The following is a 22,513-nucleotide window of genomic DNA, read 5'->3' on the forward strand; positions in this document are numbered from 1 at the left end:
CACACCCTTGAGGCACTCACCCCCTCACGACATGCCCCTCAGGACACACCCCCGAGGCACCCACCCCTCAGGACACACCCCTCAGGACACACCCCTGAGGCACTCACCCCCTCAGGACATGCCCCTCAGGACACACCCCATAGGCACCCACTCCCTCAAGACACACCTCCGAGGCACCCACCCCTCAGGACACGCCCCCTCAGGACACACCCCCGAGGCACGCACCCACCCCCTCAAGACACACCTCCGAGGCACCCACCCCTCAGGACACGCCCCCTCAGGACACACCCCCGAGGCACCCACCCCTCAGGACACGCCCCCTCAGGACACACCCCCGAGGCACGCACCCACCCCCTCAGGACACACCCCCGAGGCACCCACCCCTCAGGACACGCCCCCTCAGGACACACCCCCGAGGCACCCACCCCTCAGGACACGCCCCCTCAGGACACACCCCCGAGGCACCCACCCCTCAGGACACGCCCCCTCAGGACACACCCCCGAGGCACCCACCCCTCAGGACACACCTCCGAGGCACCCACCCCTCAGGACACGCCCCCTCAGGACACACCCCCGAGGCACCCACCCCTCAGGACACGCCCCCGAGGCACCCACCCCTCAGGACACACCCCCGAGGCACCCACCCCTCAGGACACACCCCCGAGGCACCCGCCCCTCAGGACACACCCCTCAGGACACACCCCTGAGGCACTCACCCCCTCAGGACACGCCCCCTCAGGACACACCCCCGAGGCACCCACCCCTCAGGACACGCCCCCTCAGGACACACCCCCGAGGCACCCACCCCTCAGGACACACCTCCGAGGCACCCACCCCTCAGGACACGCCCCCTCAGGACACACCCCCGAGGCACCCACCCCTCAGGACACACCTCCGAGGCACCCACCCCTCAGGACACGCCCCCTCAGGACACACCCCCGAGGCACCCACCCCTCAGGACACACCCCCGAGGCACCCACCCCTCAGGACACACCCCCGAGGCACCCACCCCTCAGGACACACCCCCGAGGCACCCGCCCCTCAGGACACACCCCTCAGGACACACCCCTGAGGCACTCACCCCCTCAGGACATGCCCCTCAGGACACACCCCATAGGCACCCACCCCCTCAAGACACACCTCCAAGGCACCCACCCCTCAGGACATGCCCCCTCAGAACACACCCCCGAGGCACCCACCCCTCAGGACACACCCCTGAGGCACCCACCCCTCAGGACACACCCCCAAGGCACCCGCCCCTCAGGACACACCCCCGAGGCACCCACCCCTCACGACACGCCCCTCAGGACACACCCCCGAGGCACCCACCCCTCAGGACACACCCCGAGGCACCCGCCCCTCAGGACACACCCCCGAGGCACCCACCCTTCAGGACACACCCCCGAGGCACCCACCCCTCAGGACACACCCCTGAGGCACTCACCCCCTCACGACACGCCCCTCAGGACACACCCCCGAGGCACCCACCCCTCAGGACACGCCCCTCAGGACACACCCCCAAGGCACCCACCCCTCAGGACACACCCCCGAGGCACCCACCCCTCAGGACACGCCCCCTCAGGACACACCCCCGAGGCACCCACCCCTCAGGACACGCCCCTCAGGACACACCCCATAGGCACCCACCCCCTCAAGACACACCTCCGAGGCACCCACCCCTCAGGACACGCCCCCGAGGCACCCACCCCTCAGGACACGCCCCCGAGGCACTCACCCCTCAGGACACGCCCCCGAGGCACCCACCCCTCAGGACACACCTCTGAGGCACCCACCCCTCAGGACACCCCCCCGAGGCACCCACCCCTCAGGACACACCCCCGAGGCACTCACCCCTCAGGACACACCCCCGAGGCACCCACCCCTCAGGACACAACCCCGAGGCTCTCACCCTGAGGCGCCCACCCCGAGGCACTCACCCGGTGCATGTCTTCGTACTTGAGGAATAGCACGTTCGAGTCCATGTGGTGCTCCCAGAACTCCTGCACGTGCTCAAACCAGGAGCCATAGCCCACTGTGGACACAAGGGGACAGGAGAGGTCACAGGAGGGATGGGCGAGTGGATGGCGGCTCGCTCCTCTGCCCAGCAGTTGTGACGCAGCTCCAGCTCCTCAGGCAGCCGCATGTCCCCTGGCCGCCTGCCCCACCGCTCCCACCTGCCAGCCTCTGCCCCACCTCCCAGATGCCCAAGGCCCGACCCTGAGCAGGGAGGCCTCCGTCCCCCCGGTGCGCAGGTGCCGGCTCCAGGAGCTTCTCGAACACGTGGTGAATGCAAGAGAGGGCCACCTAGAGGAGCTGGGCCCAGGGCCAGTCGGTCTGCAGTCGGGGAGGGTGGAGCTGACATGGGGCCAGACACAGGCAGGACCAGGAGGCACAGTGTGAAGAGGGGCAACAGGCTGTCCCGACACACGAGCTCATACCTACACCACAGCCGGCGTGTCCCACGACCCTCCGGGCTGTGGCCTAGGGCTGGGGTCCCACGGCCACAGGGGGACCCATGTACCAGTCAGTGTGGCCAGGCCTCTTCACAGCATTCTTCATAAAAACTATGGGTTCTCGTGTCCACAGGGTCACACTGATGCCCCCCACTGTGAGGGCAGCTTCCAAGGGGGCTTCCATGTGGACTAGAGGGAGGTCTCAGCCAGAGAACGTGGGGGCCCCTGGGCCGGTGGAGCCTCGAGAAGCAGGTCCAGCTGGACAACAGAGGCCAGTCAAGAGGAGTGGTCACACTGCCAGGGCCCTCACTTAGTTGAGTGCCCATCCATCTCCCGAACCCTAGGACATGACGCATGGCCCAAGGCCAGAGGAGCGCCCGCCCTGACGGCAAAGCCCAAGGACACTGGTGACGGCCACATGGGAGTGACCAGCACTGGGAGGGAGCCCCAAGGCCTGGGGCAGGCGCCTCCCACACCAGGCAAGCTTGAAGCGATCCACGAGGGCTGGGCGGGAAGCAGGGCAGGGAGCTGCAAAGGGGCCTCAGAGAAGCGGGGGGGCATGGGCGGAGGGGGTCAGAGGCAGACGGCACCATCAGACGGTGGCCAGGCAGGGGGGCAGAGGACAAGGACTTGGATCAGAGGCAGCCAGCCTCTCACACCCTCACTGGCCACGAGACGGAGCAGGCCCTGAACCTGTCTGCACCTCCTCCTCCGTGAATGGCATGACAACAGAATCTGTGCCCCCCCACCCCCCTACCACTGGGTTGCCGCCCCAAGAAAAGCAGGTACAGGTCTCGGCCCCTGGGGACCACTGGGGGCGTCGCTGTGTGTCCTCTCTGGCGGGAGGCACTGGGGGTCCCATGTATACTATTGAAGTCCACCGAGTGGCAGAGCCATGCGTACACACGTGACCAAGGCTGGGAAATGGGGACCCCGACCCCGCCAGCCCAATCCATCAGCAGTCGGCCATCCCGCCAGCAGGGCGCAGCGCAGCGGCACCCTAGGCCCACAGTCCGACGTGGGTCCTGGGAGTGGAGGTATGGGTCAAGGGGCACTGGTGGTGGGGATGGAGCAGAGCAGAAGGCCCTCTTCAGGCCATTTATGGAGAAGGAAGGGGGCGCTCTGGAAGGGGATGGGGGTGAGTGGGCAGAAATGAATCAGCAGTGCAGGCTACAGCCAAAGGCCTCACTAGGCCCGCTGCTGGGTGAGCCCTGGCCCTTCTGGCCTGGTCCCCCCACGGCCAAGGTTTCAGACTCCAGGTCTTGCACCCTCCCATCGGCCTGGCACATCCCTGCTCCTCCCACACCAGGAGGAGACCCACGCACAGGGCAGGACATGAGGGCCAGGCCAGCCTTCCCGATCTTCAGCATGGGGGCGAGTCCAGAGAAGGAAGGGACCTGACCAACTCGCTGGCAGGCTGGTAACCCTGGGGTCCCCAAGCAGACGCTCCCAAGTCTGGGCCCACAGCTGGCACGCAGATCGGCGTCCTGGGACTGAGCGGTCCACTGGGCATGGACATGGAGACCAGAACACCCCCCCCCCTCCCAGAGAACACTCGCAGACAGACAACCAGGGCCTGAGGATGGGGCGGTGGGGGGGAGGGGACTCGGGGACAGGGAGGCCGAGAAGACAGGGGACGCAGGCACTCCTCCACCCTGCTCCTGTCCCCTGGCACTCGGGCCCAGGCACCCCCCCCACCCACCCTGCCCTGCAGTGTGTGCGTCACAACCCCTGACACAGGCCTCGGGGCAGTGCGCCCAGACTGTCAGTGGACGGACAGCGAGTTTCACTGCCTCTTCTGCACGGCACTCAAGCTCTTCAGCACCTTGGACAGAGAAGGCAAGCCTTCTCAGAGCAGGGAATAAACAGGACCAGGTGCTCGGGTGCAGGGGCTGTGGGGGACCACAGCAAGCGTGTGCAGCCTTGAACGTCAGTGCTGGGCAGTGCCGTGACCTTCACGAGGTGGACAGGCCTGTACTAGATAACTTATAACTCCTCCAGCCTGAGCAGGGGGCTTTTAAGGTCTGTACCGTGGGGCAGTGTGAACGCAGTGGCCACCCACTGTTTGCAATGGCGGTGTCCCCGTGCCAGCAGCTGCTTTAAAGGCAGGAGCGCAAACCAGGACTTAAAACACGGCTCTGGGAACCAAATACCTGACAGACCAGGAGGGGCCCGAGCCAGGTGATGGGCTGGGCGGAAGGGAGGCTGAACAGAGGCCTTCAGCAGGTTCCCAGGGCCTTAAGGCACAACTGCTGAGGCCACCTACACTTGTCCCTTCCCATCCGGGGTCCCTCCCCGCCAGGCTGGGCTGAAGCAGAGACGCAAGGGCAAGAAAGAGAGGGCCTCAGGCACTGTGGGGAGCTCACTCAGGAGGTCTGGTCTTCAGCCAGGCTCCGATTCAGCCGTCCCAGGTCCCGTGTAAACTTGGGGTGCTGTGCTCCTGTACTGCCTCTATGCGCTTTATCATGCTCCTGCCACGTAATCTCACTGCAGAACCCCTGCCCTGCCTGGGCTGGACAACGAATGGACAACCAGGCTGAGGGTTCCCCAAGCTGGGAAATAAAACAGGAAGTGTATTTGCAGGAGAGTCTCGGGACTGACTTAATTCATTTCAAAACTCTCCTGAGCGCAAAGTCTTAAGCAGCAGGGTGTGCAGAGAAGCCAGGGTTGGCGGGTAGGGGAACAGAATCACCACCACGGCCAAGGGGACAGCTCCCTCCGTGGTCCACTCCTCCCCAGGGAGGGCAGACATGGATGGAGGGGCCCTGGCAGGCTCGGCCCCTGCCGAAGCCTCTCCCCTGGGAACATGCTTCCTGCCCAGAGCACTGTCCTGCCCCTCCCTTGGAGTGAACCCCACCTGCCACACTGGCCTGGGGCTGGCGGCCACATCTGACCCTCAAGTCCAGCTGAAGGCCTGGGGCCCTCACACGAAGCCGAAGCCTCCACGCTGGCCTTGGGCACCAATAACGGGGATCTAGGCCACTGTTCCCACAGCTTGGAATCCAGGCAGGGATACGGATGCTTTTAACCGGGAGACTTCTCAGAACCCCAAGGGTGTGGGGAGAGAGATGGGCTTTGGCATCGAATGCCCGCTCGGCCTGGCACAAGCTTCCTGACCCCCCTCAGCCCGAGCTCCGCTGCCCACCAGCAGGGAAGCAGGCCAGCCCCAGGGTTATCAGAGTCCTGGGGTGATGGGAAGCACCCCTGTGGGAACATCACACACAGACACTCACACTTGTCGTTCATGAACCTCCGGCAGAACTCCTGGAACGTGCCTCGGTAGCTCATGGTCCGCAGCGAGCGGTGGAACTGGTAATAGGACACCACCAGGTCCTTGGGGTTCCGGGCCATGTAGATGACCTGTGGTGGAGGGGTGGGCAGGGGGAGGAGGAGGCACAGGCGGGCAGACGGGGGAGGTTAGTCTGCAATCCTCCGGCCCAGGAAGGCCGCCCCGAGCAGGCTCCACTGGCCTACAAGCTACTCTCCTAGCCCATTACCCGTGGTGAGGTCAGCCCTTCACACACCACGACCAAGTGCCTTCTCACCGTTGCTCTGTCTCAGAGCTGCACTCCTGTCCACACGACAGTGTCAGCTAGGACAGTCACTTGCGTGTTTGATCACACTTCTGTCCTCCAGCACTACTTGTTTTTCTAAACTATAGTTGATCCTTTAGAGAAGACTCTTGAGAGTCCCTTGAACTGCAAGGAGATCAAACCAGTCAATCATTACGGAAATCAGTCCTGAATGTTCACTGGAAGGACTGACGCTGAAGCTGAAGCTCCAATACTCTGGCCACCTGATGCGAAGAGCTGACTCCTTGGAAAAGACCCTGATGCTGGGAAAGATTGAAGGCGGGAGGAGAAGGGGCCGACAGAGGCTGAGATGGTTGGATGGCATCACTGACTCAATGGACATGAGTTTGAGCAAGCTCCAGGAATTTGTGATGGACAGGGAGGCCTGGTGTGCTGCAGTCTATGGGGTCATAAAGAGTCGGACACAACTGAGTGACTGAACTGATAGCTGATATACAGTATTATATGTCACATGTATAAAACACAGTGATTCAAAATTTGTAAAGAGTATATTCCTTTTATATAAGATATCTGCTATATTCCTCGTGATGTACAATATACCCTGTAGCTCATTTTATACATGTTGTTGCTGCTGTTCACTCGCTCAGTCGTGTCCGACTCTTTGCGACCCCATGGACTGCAGCACGCCAGGCCTCCCTGTCCCTCACCATCTCCCAGAGTTTGCCCAAGTTCATGTCCGTTTTATATAACAGTTTGTATCCCTTAGTCCCCATTCCTATCTTGCCCTGCCGGCTTCCCTCTCCCCACTGGTAACCACTGGTTTTCTTTGTATCTTTGAGTCTGGTCGCTTTTATTACATTCACTAGATTGTTGCAGTTTTTCAGATTCCACTGAAAAAGCCATATAACGTGATACCAAACAGTATTTGTCCTTCAAGTGGCAGAATGCCCTTCTCTTTCTATGGCTGAATGGTCTTCCACCGTACACATCTACCAGACCTCTCATACCCATTCATCTGGTGACAGGCGCTGAGGGTGCTTCCGCAGCCTGGCGACTGGACACTGGGCTGCTATGAACGCTGCAGTGTCTCTAGCACTACTTTAACATCAGCAGAAGACAGAAGAATTATGGTCCTGACCCTCCTGGTGATGAGAACTATAGACCTCAAACATCTCATGCAGTTGAGAACACAGAAAAAAGCAGAGACAATGAAAGCAGCCGTGAGTCCTTAGGTCTTAAACAGGCAGAGGCTGAGCCCTGGCTGGTCAAGTTCAACTGTGAGGAAGAACCCAGATAAGCAACGTGGATATAAAACACTAGCGACAAGGCTCCAGGACATCGCTCCGGGGACCCCACCCCACCGAGGCTCTCTGGGAGCCCGTGCCTGTGACAGGCCCCAGTTTGGCCTGGCACAGGTGTCGCCGGTTCCAGGAGTGGGGAGCGGATGGGAGCAGCGGGGAGCCAGGGTTACCTTGGAATCGCCGTTGTGGAGGTCGGAGGGCAGGAAGCGGTAGGGGAGGTGGCTTTTGATGAGGCGGGGAGATGTCAGCTCCTGTGGCAGGCAGAGAGGGGAGGCGGTCAGAGGACGACACGCAGACTTTCTGACCAGCCCGGGGCCCAATGGGGCCTCGGACGAGTCAGGACCAGCACCCCTGCCCCAGAAACGTCTCCCTGAGATACGACCCCCAGCCCTGCCCAGGCTGGACCCTGGCGGGCAGACATGAGCCAGACACAAGTACCAACAGCCTGAGTCTAAGTGTACCAGCAGGGGTCTGCTCAGAGGACATGAGGGCAGGCTGCAGACTGGAGCGGCCAAGAGCGGCCGCAGGACGGGCCATGAAGGGCCACGGAGGAAACAAAAGCACAGGGAGGGGGGCTGCTGGGCTCTGCAGTGGTCTCAGCGCGGGGCTCCCCGCTGTTCCTGGCCACCCCTGGCCCCTCCATCGGCCAGTGCTCCGCCCCCAGGCCCTGACTCAGGGGTCCCCGCCGACAGGCCCTAGCCTGTCCACATTGCTCCTGTCCGGAGGGGCCACCGTTCAACCACTAGGACCCTCGGTTTTCCTGTCCTGTGGGCTCCAAGTGCTGCAAGGGCTCTGACGTCACAGAGTCAGCTCAGTTCTGGGTGGAACCCCAAGGCCAGGAGCAGGGCAGCAGCAGCAGGCGCCCACCCGGCTCCACAGCAGGGCTCGGCCAGCGGCAATGCGAACGCTGACCTGGGGGTGTGGGGGTGCTCTCAGAGCTTCAGAATGCCCATCTCACAGAAGAACGGACAGGGAGGGGCTACGCGGGCAGTGAGGCCTGAACTGAGAGGTGGCGGAGGGGAGAGTGGGGAGAGTGCAGAGAAAAAAAACCCAGGTAACATGAGGGGTGGGCCGGACGGGACTCGGGGATGTTTGTTTCACTCTTGGTACCAAGTATTTATGATGCAAACACATCCTACCCAGTCCCCACAACAGGCAGGACGAACCACAGGAGGAGGCCCCTCACCCCACCTTCCCCCCTACTCCCAGCAGCTGCCTCCTTTCCTCCTCAAAGTCACCCCCTGTCACCCTCTGGTTCGGTTCCAGGGTCACCGTCACCAGCTCAGGCTGGCAGTCTCTCCCTGCTGGCCACCTGGGATCCCAGGAGCTTGCTGTTTTCCTTCTAACCAAAGGGGCCCCAGGAACCCCTCGGGAGCAACCACAGGAAGGCCCCCAAGGGGCTCATGTAGGCTGTGACGCCTGCACCGAGCCCACCTTGATGATGTCCAGGCCTGGTTGCGGGTACTCCAGGACCGGGAGCTGCTCGTCAATGTTCATCAAGCCGATCTCATCAGGGTCGGCCCCCTGGCTCACCAAGTAGACCACTTCCTGCAGCAAGCTGGTGCCTGGAGGGAGAGAAGCTGGTGAGGGGGTGCCTGGAAGGAAGCCCAAGGGCCAGCCCTGCTCTCAGGGGAGCACCGACCGCCCCAGGAAACGGCTGAAGGGTTGCAGGTTTTGTGGGGAGGTCTTGGCAGTGTCCTGAGTCAAATGGAGGAACACTGGCTGACTCGATGCCACCTCTCAGGGTGACTGTGGCTGAGCCGGCCTTTCTGAGCTCCTGTCTTGCCAGCACTGAATGCAGACAGGAGATTTCTCGAGGCCGCCATGAGGGGTGAACAGGACGTGCGGTGCCTGCCTCCCCCAAGGACCCGAGGACTGTGATGAGCACGTGATCTCAGTCCTGGACTTCCAGAACCTGAATTTCCATTTACCCAGGAGTGATGAGGGTCCAGGGGAACGACTGGCCAGTCAATTATTTACAGTGAAAACCATGTCTCCTGGTATCTACTAAAGCAAAACACGGGTCTGACCTGTAACGAGAAATGTACCAGGACAACACCGAGAGACACGGACCGGAACAGCCCCACAGTTCCTCAGAGGAGCAAAAGGCAGAAGCAGTGACAGATCTCCTCTTCTTGGGCTCCAAAATCACCACGGATGGTGACTGCAGCCAAGAAATCAGAAGACATTTGCTTCTTGGCAGGGAAACCACAACAAACCTAGACAGTGTGCTGAAAAAGCAGAGACGTTACTCTGCCAACAAAGGTCCCTGTAGTTGAGGCTATGGTCTTCCCAGTGGTCACCTACAGTTATGAGAGATGGACTGTAAAGAAGGCAGAGTGCTGAAGAATTGATGCCTTCAAACTGTGGTGCCGGAGAAGACTCTTGAGAGTCCCTTGGACAGCAAGGAGATCAAACCAGTTAATCTTAAGGGACATCAACCCTGAATACTCATTGGAAGGACTGATGCTGAAGTCGAAACTCCAGTATTTTGGCCATCTGATGCTGAACAGCTGGTTCACTGGAAAAGTCCCTGACGCTGGGAAAGATTGAGGGCAGAAGGAGAAGAGGGCATCAGGGGATGAGATGGCATCACCGATGCAATGGACATGGACCTGGGCAAACCCTGGGAGATGGTGAGGGACAGAAAGGCCTGGTGTGCTGCAGTCCATGGGATCGCAAAAAGTCAGACACGACTCGGCAACTGAGGAACAACAGCAGCCGGGACCATGCTGAGAGACACAGACCAGAACAGCCCTGCAGTGGTCCTCAGAGGAGCAAACCTTGGAAACAACGGAAGTGTCGCTGGAGCAGCAGGATGAACGAATCAGCCCCGAGACTCAGACGACGGGAGCCACAAAGGGCGGCAGCGCCCGGCAGGGCTGGGTCCAGACACGATGCTGGGCACAGTGAGCGAGACGCCAAAGGAGTCTGCTCCATGGCTGCGGCCGCCCTCCAGCCTGAGACATGGGGACCACCACCCCATTTAGAGGGGAGGTTCCTGAGGCCTAATGGCCCAAGGTCACAGCGCCAGTGTGTGGCTCCCATCCGCCTATTCCTCCTGCCGAGGCCCATCCACCCAGCAGCTCGAGGCAGCTGCACTTGGGTGGGGCAGGCGGGGAGAGTGGGGGTGGGAACTGGGGGGTTACCCTTAGAAATCAGACCCTGAGCAGTTTCCTCCCAAGGAGGTCTTCAGGCTTCCCTGGTGGTTCAATGGTAAAGAATCTGCCTGCAGTGCAGGAGACATGAGTTTGATTGCTGGGTTGGGAATATTCCCTGGAGGAGGAAATGGCAACCCACTCCAGTATTCGTGCCTGGGAAATCTAATGGACAGAGGAGCCTGGCAGGCTACAGTCCGCGACTAAGCGGCCAAACCACCACCACCAAGGAGTTCTTCAGGATCTACGTTTAGTGCTCCCACCCCCACCCCAGGAGCCCCCACAGGCATGACCCAGACGGCCATTCCTGCACATTAGTACGTCTAACATCAATATCGACACAGCAATTTCACAAGCTCCATCCTTGCCTCCATTAAGGAGCTGCGCCGGAAGGCCAGCCTCGTTAGAGCCCACAGGAAGCTCTCTGCAGCCTGTCCCTCGCAGCCCCCTCTCCAGGGCAGCCCTGTAAGTCCATTTCCTGTTGGGGCACCGCTTGGCCCTCCCGTCTCCAGCTCAGGAGGGCACACCATGCCCCTGCCAGGCACCAGGGAGGACGGGGAGTGGGGGACCCGGGATCAGCTCGGGCAACGGCCCCTGGTGACCCCAGGCCAGCCAGATGTGACCAAACCACCACGGAAAAGAGCGACCGGGGATGATGACTCTACCAGGCAGTCACCACCAGGGTCCAGACAAAGCCCCTCAACCGAAGTCCAAATGCAGGCCCTGCAGGCAGCCCCGGCTCTGCAAGCTCTCCACCTGGCGCCTCCCCTGCCCACTGGCACCTCCAAGTCCCGCCACCGAGGTGTCCCCCCTGCCCAGCGCATCCACCCACTCTCCTGGCTACCGTGGCCGGGAACCCCGGGCCCAGGCCCTGCCTGCTGTTCTCACGTCCAAGGACGCCGTCCTGCTCAGCCTGTGGCCTCCTCTCCCTGGCTCTGGCCCTTTGTGCTGCAGCCAGCCTTCTCCACCACCCTCTGCACCCAGCACCCGGGGCCCAGGCCTGCTACGGGCTGCCCTTCTGCCTAGTCACCTTGGACTTGCGCTTTGGACCACCACTCAGAGGCCTCCCTGGACCCTCCAAGTCTCCCTAGCCCTGGGGGCACCGGGCACCCTGGGCTTCCTGTCCAGCTGCACGCAGCACTCTGGGCGCCGCTGGGGAGCTGACGGGGGGCAGCTCACGTGGGCAGGGAGCAAGGCTGCGTCGTGTTACTAGTTTCTACAGCAGCTGTAACCAATTACCACCAACTCAGCGGCCCAGAACAACCCAGGTATCGTTCGGGGGGCCAGGAGGCCAGCACAGGTCTCACAGCGCTAACACCAAGGTGGTTGGCAAGGGTGTGCCCTGTTCTGGGCTCCAGGGAGAAGCTGGACCCCCGCCTCCTGTCACCCCAGGTCACATCCCCTAACACCTGTGGGCACCGCTCACCTGGACCGCTCACATCGGAAATACCTCAGCCTCCTTGCACCCCAAGCCAGGCCGCCTTCCCGCGAAGATGGGCTGATGGGTGACACCCGGGGCAAGGCCTGACACGGCCGAGGCAGGGTTGACAAGCACCCCCGGGTGGATAAAGAAGCTCAGGGTTCAGGTTCCGGGCCAAGGTCACAGAGCTGGGGAGGGGAGAGCGACCCCTGGAGTGGTGGGAACCACAGCCCTACACCGACGGCCTCTCCAGCACCCCTGGGGGAGCACGGGGGGCCACAGCCAGCCACCCTGATGGGATGGGCAAAAGCAGGTGGGGGTGAAGCTGGGCCTCAGCCCCCTCCCCGCTACCCCTCTGCATCTGATCCCCTTGGGGAGAGGTGCCCAGGAGGCCAACCCGCCGCCCAGCAAATTCAAGGTGAGGTGGAGGAGAGCCAGGCTTTCAACCCAGGGATACACGGGACTGGCCAGGCGGGAGTAACACGAGCCACACGCTTTCCAGCAGCTCGTTTTCAAGTCAACAGATGCGAGTCAATGGCTCACAGGCGTGCTTCTGCTGACGGCAGGGAAACTGTTCCCAGGCGGCTCTGAGGCAGCGGCAGTGACTCTGACCGGCAGAGAACACTGAGGTTTCGGGTGGAACTCCCTGGGGCGGCTGGGGCAGAGCCCGTCAAGATTCCCACCGGAACCCTTGGGGACAGGACAGACCAGCACGCCACGGTTGGAGCCAGTCGGAACTGGACCCCCAGGCGCCAGGATCCTGGGGCTGGGAAACCTTGGAATTCTGTTCTTTTTATTTTTATTCTTTACCGAAGATCACACGTGTACACCTGGTTTAAAAGTTAGGAGAGGACTTCCCTGGCGGTCCAGGGGTTAAGAACCCGCCTGCCGATGCAGGGGACGCAGGTTCGATTTCTGGTCCGGGAAGACTCCACCAGCCGAGGGGCATCTAAGTCTGAGCCACCAGGAAGAGGAGCCCCCCATGCTCAACGCAACTAGAGAAAGCCCGCACGCAGCAAGGGCGATCAGAAGTCAAAAATAAATTTAAAAAAGAGTCAAAAGACTGAGGTCAGAAATCTCACGCCCCTCCCCACCCCACTCCTGTGAACACAGCAAAGCCCTGCTGATTGTTCTCTTACCCTCCAGTTTCTGACGTGCTTACACCGTTATTTCACGTCTGTACGTTCTGATGGGTTACTGACTTCTGACTGAGCTGCCTTCCTTCCTGCAGGCTTCTCTCCCCCACACGGTCTTGGCACAATTCTCGGTCTAATCCAAAGTACGGAGTGTAGTGGTAGCGCTTCCTCGCTCACTGTGTTTCCTTTGCTTGCTCGCTCACTGTTTTATGTGCCTGTTAACAATTCCTTGCCCGACTCTAGATAATTATTCCTGGCAAACACCCCACACACAGCCAAACGCAGGGGCTGCGCTCACACCCCATGGATCTCTGAGGGTCGTGCCCTGCCCCCCGGGGCCCCACAAATGTCTCCCCGTGTCTCCGTGGGGCTGGAGGGACCCAATCTTCCATCCGTGTGCCCCCTGGTGTCCGCGTGCACGGCGGCAGAGCCCACCCTCTATGAGCCGGAGCCTGATGACAAGCGCCTGATTCTACCTCGCTCAGGACGGCTGGCTGAGCTGGGTATAGGATTCCAGGCGGGGGACCCTGAATGCACTGTTCCCATCTTCCAGCTGCCAGCGCTGTGCTGAGAAGTCTGAGGTCCTGGTTCCTCGTCCCTTGAATGTGGCCCATTCTTATCTCTGGAAGCTTTGCGATCTTCTCTGAAATTTCACAGTTAAGTGCTTCAGCCAGGTCTCTTATTCGTGGTGCCTGGAGGCACATTGAGGCACGAGGGGGCCTTTAACTCAAGCTCCAGTCTGGAAATCCTGACTTCCAGTAACTTTCTCCCGCTGTCGCTATTCCCTCTTTCTGGAACTCTGAGATCTTCTACTTTTCCTACCTCTTTGCTCCCACTTGTCATCAATTTGTAACAATTTCTGTTCCACTTTCCGGGACATTTGCTCTGCTTCACCATCCAAACCTCACAGCTGAGTTTTAAAAATTTCAGCTACAATGTTTTTAATTCCAAGAGTTCTTTCAGGATCCTTACTTGCTCATTCCTGGTGTGACTGCTTTCTTCACCAAGAGCATACCTGACTTCACTCTCTTACAGTGGAACAGAGTCAAGAGTGCCAGGGTGGTTCTTTTTTTAGGTTTTCTTCTGCTCTGCTCATTGTGTTGGATTCTGCTGAGTGCCTTTTGCTGCTTTTTGTCTCCTTTTGGCAGGTCTCTGTCCTTCCTGTTGGGAGATGCTAAGATCTGGAGACCTTGAGTCCACCCACAGGTGAGAACAAGCCCCAGGACACAGCTCTCTGCGGTGAACGCGCCTACTGACCGCAGGGCCTCACATGTTTGAGTGCAGCCCAGCCCAGCACCCTCACAACTATGACAGCAGATGCCCGTGTGGGAGCATTTCTAAGTCTTCGCTTTGGGGTCAATTTCTCCAGAGGAGACGCCTCCACTCTCTGCCCTGCTGGACCACAGGCATCCCAGAAGAGCCGAGCAAGAGGGTGACGTTGTGGTCTTCACCTGATGTCCATTTCCGACTCAGCACTGTATCCCACCCTATTGCTGTGTGTGACAGTCCCAACTCCACGGCCTCTCTGGACCCACTTCCCCCAAAGAAACCTGCCTGTCTTTGCAACAGCCTCCTGCCTTCAAACTCCTCCAAGGGGCACAGTGTACGACTCCTGGGCCCTGCAGTGAAAGGGTCCACGTACCTGCTGCCCTCCCCTCTGCTGGCATTAGGTTCTCTAGCTGCTAAGTCAGCTAACATTGAGCTTCCGAAATCCACAGTCATCGCACTCCTCCTCCCAGGGGCTCAGAGCTTCCTACTTCTGGTCATCATGTAATGAGGTCTGAAGAGGACGCAGGGACGAGCACCTGTGCTCAGTCCACCCCGTGGGCGCTCTGCAGGCACAGGACACAAAGGTGCCACAGCTGGGGTCATTATAGCTCCCCCAGGAAAACAGAAAACCTCCTGCAACCCTCCTCCTCTATGGGAAGAAAGCATTAAGCCACTCGAGGAGGGGCAGCAAAACCTGCTGCTCCACCCCAACCCCAGGTGCTGGTGAAGACCCACCGTGGCTGGACACTGGGTCAAAGAAAAGAACTCTGGCCCTATGGGCAGGGCAGAAGCCCGTCCCTGGGATCCGAAGACCCCAAACGCAGAAAGAGCGATGTGAGACTCTTTCCCGCACAAGACCCACCATCAAGGCAGAGTTGGCAGCCACTGGAGGGCATCACTGAGAAAGTTCCATCAAGACCAAGAAACCCAGAGCCTACCTAAGGCTGCAGCTGGACCAGGCAACGCCCTCAAAACCCTCCTCTCTCAGCCAGTAACAGAGCAACAAGTACCAGCTGTCCACCCTTGAGGGAGGGGACAGGGTATGGGGAGAAACCCCTCTTAAGATTCAGACCAAATGCTGAAGGTAGGGCTGGGAAAGACTGCAGGCAAAAGATTGGGGCAGCAGAGGATGCGATGGTTAGATGGCATCACTGACTCAATGGACATGAATCTGAGCAAACTCCGGGAGACAGTGGAGGAAGCCCCTTGTGCTAACCAGTAGGTCCAAACACAACCTAGCACCTGGACAACAGGACAGGAACACTGGGGAAAGGGCCTCAGCACCAGCCCCGCCACGCGAAGCACAGCTGATGCTACGGGGTTAACACTCAAGTGACCAGAGAGATAACAGAACTCAGACACAGCCCAGTTCCTACCAGACTGACTCAGTGCCTACACTAATGGCCTGCCAAGAAGAGACAGGCTGATTTCAAAGCATCAATACAAATTGAGAGAGTCATTTCCTAGGCAGGTTGATAAGAAGTCTAGGGGTCCCCAAGGAGAGAGGGGCCTGGAATTCTCAAGGAGGAAGAAAGGACAAACTTTTTCCTCTACATTCCTTAGGATTATAGAGTGCCTGATGAACTATGGACAGAGGTTCGTGACATTGTACAGGAGACAGGAAGCAAGACCATCCCCATGGAAAAGAAATGCAAAAAAAGCAAAATGGCTGTCTGGGGAGGCCTTACAAATAGCTGTGAAAAGGAGAGAAGCGAAAAGCAAAGGAGAAAAGGAAAGATATAAGCATCTGAATGCAGAGTTCCAAAGAATAGCAAGGAGAGATAAGAAAGCCTTCCTTGGTGATCAATGCAAAGAAATAGAGGAAAACAACAGAATGGGAAGGACTAGAGATTTCTTCAAGAAAATTAGAGATACCAAGGGAACATTTCATGCAAAGATGGGCTCGATAAAGGACAGAAATGGTATGGACCTAACAGAAGCAGAAGATATTAAGAAGAGGTGGCAAGAATACACAGAAGAACTGTACAAAAAAATCTTCACAACTCAGATAATCACGATGGTGTGATCACTCACCTAGAGCCAGACATCCTGGAATGTGAAGTCAAGTGGGGCTTAGAAATCATCACTACGAACAAAGTTACTGGAGGTGATGGAATTCCAGTTGAGCTATTTCAAATCCTGAAAGATGATGCTGTGAAACTGCTGCACTCAATATGCCAGCAAATTTGTAAAACTCAGCAGTGGCCACAGGACTGGAAAAGGTCAGTTTTCATTCCAATCCCAAAGAAAGGCAATGCCAAAGAATGCTCAAACTACCGCACAATTGCACTCATCTCACACGCTAGTAAAGTAATGCTCAAAATTCTCCAAGCCAGGCTTCAGCAATATGTGAACCATGAACTTCCTGCTGTTCAAGCTGGTTTTAGAAAAGGCAGAGGAACCAGAGATCGATCGAATTGCCAACATCTGCTGGATAATTGAAAAAGCAAGAGATTTCCAGAAAAACATTTATTTCTGCTTTACTGACTATGCCAAAGCCTTTGACTATGTGGATCACAATAAACTGTGGAAAATTCTGAAAGAGATGGGAATACCAGACCACCTGACCTGCCTCTTGAGAAACCTATATGCAGGTCAGGAAGTAACAGTTAGAACTGGACATGGAACAACAGACTGGTTCCAAATAGGAAAAGGAGTATGTCAAGGCTGTATATTGTCACCTTGCTTATTTAAGTTATATGCAGAGTATATCATGAGAAATGCTGGGCTGGAAGAAGCACAAGCTGGAATCAAGATTGCCGGGAGAAATATCAATAACCTGAGATATGCAGATGATACCACCCTTATGGCAGAAAGTAAAGAAGAACTAAAGAGCCTCTTAATGAAACTGAAACAGGAGAGTGAAAACGTTGGCTTAAAGCTCAACATTCAGAAAACTAAGATCATGGCATCTGGTCCCATCACTTCATGGGAAATAGATGGGAAAACAGTGGAGACAGTGTCAGACTTATTTTTCTGGGCTCCAAAATCACTGCAGACAGTGACTGCATGCATGAAATTAAAAGACGCTTACTCCTTGGAAAGAAAGTTATGACCAATCTAGATAGCAATTCAAAAGCAGAGACATTACTTTGCCAAAAAAGGTCAGTCTAGTCAAGGCTATGGTTTTTCCTGTGGTCATGTATGGATGTGAGAGTTGGACTGTGAAGAAGGCTGAGCGCTGAAGAATTGATGCTTTTGAACTGTGGTGTTGGAGAAGACTCTTGAGAGTCCGTTGGACTGCACGGAGATCCAACCAGTCCATTCTGAAGGAGATCAGTCCTGGGTGTTCTTTGGGAGGAATGATGCTAAAGCTGAAACTCCAGTACTTTGGCCACCTCATGCGAAGAGTTGACTCATTGGAAAAGACTCTGATGCTGGAAGGGATTGGGGGCAGGAGGAGAAGGGGACGACAGAGGATGAGATGGCTGGATGGCATCATTGACTTGATGGACGTGAGTCTGAGTGAACTCTGGGAGTTGGTGATGGACAGGGAGGCCTGGCGTGCTGCGATTCATGGGGTCGCAAAGAATTGGACAGGACTAAGTGACTGAACTGAACTGAATGTATCCTGCCTGAGCACAGTCTCTGGATTAAACCTTCTGGCTAATTCTGTTATCTTAAAATGTAGGTTAAGGAGTAGGTCTGGTGAGGTCTTTACAACCTCCAGACATTCTTTGGATTCAATGGAGAGTGTATAACTCCACTGCTAACACTAGCAAGCGGGTACTCTTTCTGCCCCCTTCTGATGTCTATGTCAGAAGCTTTGTCTATCTCCTTACACTTTAATAAAACATTATTACACAAAAGCTCTGAGCGATCAAGCCTCGTCTCTGGCCCCAGATTGAATTCTTCTCCTCCGTAGGCCAAGAATCCCGGCGTCTTTTCGAGGTTCAGCAACAACCTTTCAAAATGATTCCAGTCTCTAATGCTGGCACAGTGTCCAGCATTCAGTCAAAGAGTAGTACACATCAAAAAAAAAAAAACACCAAAAAAAAAATCCCAGTCAGGAGACAATCAACAGAATCAGACTCAGAGGATATTAAAGGATTCTGTCTCAAATGTTGAAGGATTTCATGGAGAAGATGGACAACAAGCATAAACAGATGAATATTTCAGCAGAGAGATGGAAACCACAATGGAAATGCTAGAGAAAAAATAAAAACACAATAATGGAAATATAGAATGCTTTCAGTGGGCCCATCAGTATACCTGATACAGTGGAAAGGTCAGTCAACCTGAAGACTGACCAACAGAAGTTACCCAAACTGAGATGCAAAGAGAGAAACAGGGTGAAAAAGTAGAATGTCCAAGAGCTATAGGACAGTATCAAACCGTCTAACACATATGTAATTGGCATCTGAAAAGAAGGAGAGAGAATGGGGCACCAGAAATAGTTGCAGTGGTGACTGAGAATTCTTCCAAAATAAGGAAAGGCATCAAAGCACAGCACTGAGATGCTCAGGAACCCCAAGCAGAATAAGCATCCTCCTCCCCTAAAAATATATATATATCTGGACACCTAATATCCAAGCGCTGAAAACCAGACAAAGAGAACATCTCAAAGGCCACCAGAAGGGGAAAAAAAGATCCATTCCAAAAGGAACAAAGAATTTCAGCTGACTTTTCAGCAGAAGTGATGTGAGCCAGCAGACAACGGCATGGCACCTCTGAAGTCCTGAGAGGTGGGAGCGGGGGGCACAGGAGGATGCTCAGTCCCACAGTGAACAGATGAGAGGCGTTCTGGAAACAGAGGTCCACATCAGGTAATCAGAGGGGAGGGAAAGGGAGAGGAAGGGAAGGGAAGGCAGGAGCACCCCAGACAGAGGCAGCCAGGCTGGAGGGAAGGACAGCCAGCGTGCTCACCGTGCTGGTGAGTAAGGGCAGGACAGCTGACCACCAGAGGACGGCTACGGGGTGGACTTCACCGCTGCCTGAAGGCCATGGCGGATTTGGGGGAGAGATCGAACCCTCGAGGGCATGCTCTGGCGTTCCTAAGAGGTCACTTTGGCTGCAGAGTGAAAGGTGAACCCAGGAGGCAGGCCACACAACAGTCCAGGTAAGAGAGGAAGGCTCCCGAGACTGCAGCAGGGCCAAGAGGGGTGGGCAGGTTTGAGCACTTCCTGGGGGGAGGAGCCACAGAAGCACAGTAAGGAGGCGCATGTGGGGGCGGGGGATGGCAGTCCTCACTGCCTCGGAGGAAGCGGAGGTAAGGAGCCCCGTGAGACCCTGGAGCTCAGAGCGGGCTCGGGGCCTCCTCCTAATTCCACGAGTGTCAGCAGATGCTCGTCCCAGTGGCCCTGCTCTTGTCTTCCTCCAGAACCTTGTGGGTTCCTCTGGAGGCTTTCATTCCAGGTCTCATAGGGTGATGAGAAGACTGCTGCCCCAGCTAACCCTGGCTCTTGGGACCAGCCACCTCCTTCCCCAAAGCCAAGCCCTCTCGAGTATGGGCGAACAGCTGGAGTCAGAGCAAAGAGAAGGAAGAGGGAGGAGGCAAGGGAGAGGGAGGGGAAGGACAGAGGAAGGCGACAAGTCATCTGGAACCAAGCCTCTGGGGATGTCTTCAGGGAAGCGGGTAAGCAGGTGCTAGCTGGGGGTCACTCATCACCCTGCAGCTGGAAGGCAGGGATGCTGACTCTGATCTTGGCACAAACGTGAGCTCAGGGTGGGTGGCGAGTTCCTCCCCAAAACTTCCTAGCCTGCTTCCAGATCTGGATTTGAGGGCAGTCTCCTCCCCAGGCTGGGGGAACATGATAACCATCCCTGGAAACCTGGGAGCATCCAGCCCAGAACCGAGGCCAGGTCACTGCTGTCCCTCTGTCCAGGTCTTCTGGGGCTGGCTCCTCCCCACCGTCCGCAAGTCAAACCTGCATCCTCGGGTGCTGACACCGCCCTTGCCCCTCAGGGGGCCTGTTTCTATCCAAGAGAGGCAACAACAAAGAACACGAAGCTGCTCCGAGGCTCAAACACGATGGACGGGGAGGCCCCACCAACTCTCACGGCCAGGTCCCGCCACCTCCTCCATGCAGCCCCCCTGCAACCCTCCTCCTCAGAGCCCCTCTTCCTGGGCCCCTGACCTGACCCCCGAGAATGAGCACCCTGGCCCGTTGGGCAGCTGTCAGCATTAGGAGCCTGGCTTTCCAGTGTCCAAGTGAGCTCCTTGAGGGCTGCGTTCACGACACTCCCTGCGCCCATCTCCCGGGCCTGGGGACGCTCTCAGCCAAAGATCATCCAGCCTAGGGCCTGTGGGGCCCCCCGCCCCAGGGGGGGTCTTAATGCTTAAGACTTACGTGAACCCATCAGGTCTAATCCTCTCATTTTTCAAGAGCAAATTGAAGTCACACAGTGATAGGGCTGGAGTTGGGCCAGGCTCTCCCATACCCCCGGGAGTGACTCACTGTCCCCTGCCCCCCACCAGTGACCAGAGAATGGGGGTGCACTTCAAGACAGGTGGGAGCCAAAGGAAAGAAAAACCAGGAGCGGGGATGCCCAGGTCGAGCCAAGGAGCACATTCCAGAGCCCACGTGATCTCCACGGCTTCGCGGACAGACGTCGCCCAGACAAGATTGGATTTAACACCGGACACCCTGGGCTTCCCTCATGGCTCGGTCAGTAAAGAAGTCACCTGCAATGCAGGAGACCCCGGTTCGATCCCTGGGTCAGAGAGATCCCCTGGAGAAGGAAATGGCAATCCACTCCAGTATTCTTGCCTGGAGAATCCCATGGACAGAGGAGGAGCCTGGCGGGCTATAGTCCGTGGGGTTCCAAGAGTCGGACACGACTTAAAAACTAGAGAGAGAGAGAGAGAGAGACCCTGGGACCAGAGGCTGTAAGAAAGAAGGACCGTCAACACTGGACAGCGAGGAGGGTCCCCGGACACTGAAGGCACCAGGGCTCCCAGCGTGGGGTCACAGCGCAAACTGGCGCCGTCCCGCAGGACCTCCGTGACGATGGCAACATCTAAAGCCCTGCTGTCCAGCGCGATGACCACTAGCCACGTGCAGCTCCTGAGCTTGTGGAGTGTGGCCAGTGCTACTGAGGAACTGAATCCCTATAATTTTATTTCAATTCCTTAAACTTCGATACCCCCCTGGGAACTAGAGACTCCCGAATTAAGACAGCACAGTCCTAACCTGTCACCTGAGCTCCAATGTCAGAAACACAGAAAAGTTCTAGAAGTACTGGAGTACTGTGGAGAGGAGCAGGGTCCAATTGTTATGACCTCTCCCATCAGACGTTCCCCACCAGAGGAGGCAGGGTGGACAGGGGCCCTGGGGCCACCTGCAAGTTCACGACGACCCCCCCCAAGGGGTCCCTTGGGTCCACACTGGAGCCGTCCGTCCCCTGGCAGACACAGCACTCACTGAAGACAGGCACCCAGCGGGACTTTTCTCTGCATGCCCAGCCCCAAGGAAAGGTCTGGGCGCCACGGGTGCTCAGGGAGTGAAAGCTGGCATTGACGACACCCTGCCGTCTGCTTATGGCACATCCGGTCCAGGCAGAAGCCCCGGCTCATCACCCCACTCATCCTCATCCGCCTCCAGCAAGGCGCCGAGGCGGCCTCTCCCATCCTTGAGGGCAGCACAGCTCAGGCCGGTAGTCCCATCTGCCCAGGGCCAGCCAGCAGGTGAGCAGCACAGCTGCGCTCAAACGCAGGCTCCAAAGCCAGGCTCTCAATGTCCAAGCCAGAGCCTCCTGCAGACCCACTCCTGGTGGGGAGGAGGAAGCAGGGAAGCGGGGACAGGGAAGGAATGGAATCATGAGGTGGGCCGACTGAAGTCCCCGTGGCCCAGGACTCAGAACTCTGACAAAACCCCTAAAACCCTGAAGCATCCTGAGACTTCCACCCCAGGGCAGGGGAGAGAAGGTGGGATCCTCCCTCCTCCTTGGGGCCTGAGTCCAGCTCCCTCCTCCAGAGGGGCAGGGGCGAAACTGGCTGTGGACCAGAGGACGGATCAGACCTGACTGTCCCTCAGCTGCTGTGTAACTCTGAGTTAGTTCCTGCCTTCTCTGAGCCTCTGGATTGACACGGCAGAGCGCCGGGCACACAGGATTCGCCAAGGGGCCACTTCACCACTCCGAGGGCCCAGGCAAACTACACCTGGCCTGCGTTCAAAGTAACAGCCCCTTCAAGGGCCCGGGGGCAGAAGCCGCCTCTGTGACTGCGTGGTTCACCATGTGGATTTCACAGCAGGGGAATCACCTGAGGGCAACTGCCCGGGGTGGGGTGGGGGACCCAAGGG

General features: G+C 57.7%; 1 protein-coding gene across 4 annotated transcripts in view; it reads right to left on the reverse strand.

Annotated features, from left to right (window-relative positions):
- SULT4A1 (sulfotransferase family 4A member 1) overlaps positions 1-22,513 on the reverse strand; it is a 35,410-nt gene that overhangs the window by 9,589 nt on the left and 3,308 nt on the right. For 2 of the 4 annotated variants that reach the window (XR_015164620.1, XM_086403195.1), the window contains exons 2-5: positions 8,722-8,852; positions 7,458-7,538; positions 5,687-5,813; positions 1,938-2,032 (exon numbers count right to left, since the gene is read on the reverse strand). Coding sequence is in view for 2 of the 4 variants with exons in the window: in XM_086403195.1 (XP_086259321.1) it covers positions 1,938-2,032; positions 5,687-5,813; positions 7,458-7,538; positions 8,722-8,852 (434 nt within the window). In the remaining 2 variants the exon portion in view is untranslated. Of the gene's footprint in view, positions 1-1,937; positions 2,033-5,686; positions 5,814-7,457; positions 7,539-8,721; positions 8,853-11,871; positions 12,049-22,513 lie in introns of those variants that run through there. The other 2 variants (XR_015164621.1, XM_086403196.1) reach the window with 2 other exon arrangements.

Source organism: Bos grunniens, chromosome 5 (genome assembly GCF_055505025.1).
Source record: "Bos grunniens cultivar Pamir isolate PY7600 chromosome 5, Bosgru_T2T1.0, whole genome shotgun sequence".
Classification (NCBI taxonomy): Eukaryota; Metazoa; Chordata; class Mammalia; order Artiodactyla; family Bovidae; genus Bos; species Bos grunniens.